The sequence below is a fragment of the Elephantulus edwardii genome, unplaced genomic scaffold (genome assembly GCF_000299155.1).
Source record: "Elephantulus edwardii isolate Elephantulus edwardi_28Jun2011 unplaced genomic scaffold, EleEdw1.0 scaffold00044, whole genome shotgun sequence".
Classification (NCBI taxonomy): Eukaryota; Metazoa; Chordata; class Mammalia; order Macroscelidea; family Macroscelididae; genus Elephantulus; species Elephantulus edwardii.
The window spans coordinates 8340251-8345502 of NW_006399794.1; the positions used below are offsets into that span (position 1 = coordinate 8340251).

General features: G+C 35.8%; 1 protein-coding gene across 1 annotated transcript; it reads right to left on the reverse strand.

Annotated features, from left to right (window-relative positions):
• Nucleotides 1-1001: 1001 nt before the first annotated feature.
• On the reverse strand, nucleotides 1002-1955 carry LOC102853846 (olfactory receptor 10A5-like). The gene has a single exon (XM_006885619.1). The coding sequence runs from the start codon at nucleotides 1953-1955 to the stop codon at nucleotides 1002-1004; it is 954 nt and encodes a 317-aa protein (XP_006885681.1).
• Between the last annotated feature and the right edge of the window lie 3297 nt (nucleotides 1956-5252).

Here is a 5252-nt window from a genome sequence, read left to right on the forward strand (position 1 = left end):
AATTATGAGTACTTGCGTATACTCTCTATTCAAGCCCTTGCTTTGAAATCTTTTGGGGACCTAGCAGTGGAGTCACTGGATTATAAGATAATCCTAGATTTACTATTTTGAAGAATTGCCAAACTATTTTCTTGGTGGCTGTACCATTTTACATTTTTGTGAATTATAAATGAAGATTTAAAATTCTCCAAATCCTCTTCAATACTTGGTTCTGTTTTTTAGATGATAACCATCCTAATGGGCATGAAAGAGTATTCCATTGTTGTTTTGATTTTTCTTTTCCCCCAACAACTAATGAAAAAATTCCAAAGAGGAAAAAATGGTTCATACTTAACAACTAACCTAAATATTAATATCAACAAGTTTAGATGCATTAAAAAAGTGAGACATAAAATTGAAAAGAGGAAGACAAATTAGGTTCTAGATGGGATTTTTAGTTTGTTGGATGGATGAAATCAGACTTGTCCAAACTAGGAAAAATTGGCAAGATGATCTTTGATGTATTTTGTATTTCTCTTTGTGTGTCTCCAAACTCACATGAAAAGCAGTTTCACGCTTATCATGATTGTCACATTAGCAATGAAAATTCCTTGAATGATTTGGCCACAGAAGTTTCATTCTTATACAGTAAGGGAAAGGATGAAAATATTAAATAGATGGGCATGGGAGTTTGACAGATGGCAATGAAAGACCCAAAATAACTGTGATCATTCCATCCACTGACCAATGGTCATTTCAACATCCGTATATCCTCCCAATGAGAGAGGAATGCTATAAACATGAACCAATTGCCCACTTTCAATATGTTCTGTTGTTGTTGTTACATTCCATTGAGTTGGAACCAAACCATAGCTGACCCTCTGGTTGGTTCTCAGAGGCAGTTAATCACATGGGAGACGATTGCCCATTCTCCAGCTGAGCAGCTGGTGGCCCCAAACCTCATGCCTTCAGGATTTCAGTGCAGCTTCTTGCCACTGTGTCTTATTTATTTATTTATTTGTCTATAGAATGCAGCTTCTGAAACCTAAAACCTTGCGAAAAGTCCGGCTAAGAGCATTCTTCACCTCATTGTTTCTCAAGCTGTAAATGATAGGGTTCAACATTGGAGTCACAATAGTGTAAGACAGTGACAGCAGCTTCTTGCTTTCAGGAGAATTGTTAGACTTTGGTCGAAAGTACGTGAGGCTTGAAGATACATAGAAAAGGGATACAACAAGGAGGTGGGAGGAACAGGTAGAGAAAGCTTTTCGCTTCCCTTTGGCTGAGGGAATCTTGAGGATGGCAGCCGCAATTCGAGTGTATGAACATAGGATCAGTGTACAAGGTGTCATGACAACTAAAATCGTTCCAATGATGGCATAGATCTCAAACAGGGCGGTGTTTGCACACACCAGCCTCAGCACAGGTGGGCTGTCACAGAAGAAGTGGTTCACCTTGTTGTTGCCACAGAATGGGAAGCTAAAAAGCCATGTGGTCTGCACAGTAGCAACTGGAAAGCCTGGAAACCAGGAGACAGCAGCCAGTTTGGCACAGGTCATTTGATTCATGATAACAGGGTAGTGGAGGGGGTTGCAGATGGCTACATAGCGGTCATATGCCATGGTGGCCAGGAGAAAGCATTCAGCTACCCCAAAGAAGAAGAAGAAGTACATCTGAGTAGCACAGCCGAGGAAGGAGATGGTTGTGTCCTGGGCAACCAGGGTTCCCAACATCTTGGGTACAATGACTAGGTTGAAGCAGATCTCCAAAAAGGACAAGTTCCTAAGGAAGAAATACATGGGGCTGTGCAACATAGTGTCTGCCAAGGTAACTAAGATGATGAGGCTATTTCCCATCAGAGTGACAAGGTAAATGATCAGAAATGTCATGAAGAGTAATGACTGTATTTCAGTAGGGAGGGAGGAGAAACTCATGAGGATAAACTCACTTACCCTTGTTACATTTTTTCCAGCCATAAGGGTAAACATAAGTTGTGAACATTGAAAGATTATCTTGATAGGAAGAATGAGATTCTAGATGGCACACACACACACACACACACACACACACACACACACACACACACTTTGTCTCAGTGTCAGAGAAAGAAATAAGGCTGGATCTAAATTGGAAAAGATGGGGCCTGTGATTTTTCTTTTTCCTCTGTTTTTAGGCTTATTAAGAATGGTCAGAAAATGAACTTTATGATAATTCTGAATAAACTTTTCCTCTCTATTTGCATACAAATAGATAGACAAATTAATTCTTTTTCCCAATTTGCATGCAAGTAGATAGGTAATGTAAAGTTAGAAATATGAGCTCTCCAGTCCCTGTACATATTTAGAAAGACAGGGATATTCCTAAAAATACCTAAGATTTTATAAATATTCCTCAGTGGTTATCCGTTAAATCCATGTACACAATAATTTAATAGAACTTTAAAACATCTTCTTAATTAGAAATGCCTGGTTAAAAAATGGCATGTGAGAATAATCTAGAATTTATTTATTGAAGACTACTTTCTGCTTTGGAAGCAGGTGTGGCATCCACTTCCTAAACAACATGCCTCTGAAAACTTCTATGAACTTTGAGAAATGATGAAAGTTACAGAAAGGCTCAGGTCTTTTGTTCATAGGGTCATTTTGATTCTTGCTCGATTCAACGGCAATCAACAACAACTTTCTGCTACTTAATCATATTGTAGTTGGTAGACTAGGCTAATCAGGAAGATAAAAGGTATTTAGCCAAAGACACAAATGACAAATGCAGAATCAGTCAGACATCAGAGTACTTGACTGTCCTAATTACAATCTATTATTTAATGTATTAAAACACTCAAATGACAATTTCTTTTTTAAAAAACCCAACAAACACTACACAATGTGATTAGAGGAAGAGAGAACCAACAGTACCAGTAATAGTTATGTCAAAGAGTTCAGGAACTTCTGTTAGCTTCAGAGTATCATTCCTAGAAATCCGTTTCAAGTTGAAAATTTCTTGTGAAGCGTCTTCTCTCTCTTTTTTATCTTGAACTTGTAATTTTTCCAGAGAAATAGTGAAATCAAGATTTAAATGGAACTGGCTGAGAGTCTGAGATAAACAAAGAAGGTATATATGTGACTGGAAAATATTGCAAAAAACCTCCAAAAATTCCATTTAAAACATAAAATCTTGTTGACAGCCGAGAAACAGTTAATGCCAGGTAAATGATGACCCAGGATTTGGCCAATATTTTCTACACACTACAGAATTGCAATGGCCTCATACACCTTGCTAAAGAGTTTGAGACTAGTCATATTCATGAAGACTATTGCCACCAAATGAAACAGATACAGACAGTAATTCTAGAATTCAGAGGTTCAAAGGAACATATGAAGAAAAATGGGAGGAAACCCACAAAATAATGAAAAAAAATCTAGGCTTACTGGTTGGAGACAGAGTGGTAGAGTATCTGAAACTATGGCCCTTATTCACCTTCAAGCATGCAAGTAAAATCACCCTTATTACTCAGTTTTGAGCAAAAATAAATAAATAAACAAGCAAACAAGTCTGGAAGAATAACAGCAGGGAAGCATGCACTTCTTGGAAGTGTCACCTCTAATGGACCCTAGGGATAAAGCATGGAGGGTAGAAAGAGCTAGGAAAGAAGAGCCAATGGGCACAGGAAGCTAAGAAAAGAAGTTGGAAGAGTCCTGTCACAGTGTAGACATTGCAATCAGTGTCAGAAGTAGAAAATATGTATGAATTATTAAATGGAAATACATTTTCTCTGTAAACTTTCACTCTAATCACATTAAGAGTTGAGCATTGTGCTCTTTTAAACTGTAACTCTATGGGATCAAAGTGACGTAAAGAACTTTAAAGATTAGATGGAAATTTTACAGTGTGAAGTGTATGCTAAAAGAAGAATAACAACTCAAAAAGGGAATATGAGTTAGTTATATAACTTGAGAAATAGGATCACTATCTCTGATTTGTTCATTCACACACTAATGTATTAGAATATGTTCTATTGCTTATATTTAATTTATATTTAATTTAATATTTATATTATATTACAAAAATAAGAGAAATTTTTTAAACTCTATCAGTGAGAATAAGATCTCCATTGCACAACCCATCTGTCTAACAGAAAAATTACATCGACGTGTTCCTTTTCCAGGAGGAAAATGGGGAATAGATGCTATTACTAGAGAAAATGAGATAAAATTGGAAAACAGGGGAAACAAATATCATACTAACATTGGTTCTGAAAAAAGAGAACCGAACAAATGGTGTAGAAACAATAAATAATGAAAAGATGATGAATTTATCGGGCTAAGAAAAATCAATTAGACAATAATAAGAATTCATGAAGCAACTGGAAAAGTCAATAAGCAAAAGCCTGTACTGTTAGTCATGCTTTAGAAACACTCTGACTTTAAAAAATACATTAAATTCATTACAGCATCTATGTGGGAGAAAACTGAGTACTCAAAAATTATACTTATCATAGTGACCTTGGATGTACTTAGCAACATGAAAAAAGTAAACGAAACAGTCTATAGTGTTGAGCAAAAACTGTAGACTTTAGCAAACTGTCTCTCTCTCTATATACATATATTAATTTTAATGGATTTTATGATATATAATAAATTTATATATTATATCTAATAAGTATATATTCTTAATTATAATATATTATATAATATGCATATATATTATATGTATAATAAAATCCATAAAAAACTAAAACATTAAAGAATCAACCATGTAACACAAAACATGCTATAAACTACTTTCTGTTTGGTGTGGTGAAGTCAAGTAGGACTCACTATGACCCTATGAACATCCAGCCTGAAACTCTACCTATTCTGCACCATTTTCTCCATCTCTGAGACACTAGAACACATTGCCAAATGTCAATCCATCTCATTAGTGGTCTTCCTCTCCTTCATTGACCCTCAGTCTTTCCAAGCATGACATCTTTTCCAAAGAATAGCCTCGCCTATTTACATGCCCAAAGTATAAAAGACAAAGCTTTGCATTGAAAAACAAGGAACTCATTCAATATTATTCAAAATGGGTGAACCTGGAGGACATTATGCTGAGTGAAATATCTCAGTCACAAAAGGACAAATATTGCATGGTACCACTGCTGTAAAATGGGACTGAGAAAAACTGGATAAATTGTGTATTCTGCACTGAAACAGATGAGGGACTGAATAATTTAAAAGCGATGTATGATAGGGTATTATGGTTATCACAAGAGTCCACAATTAAGGTTGCATAGT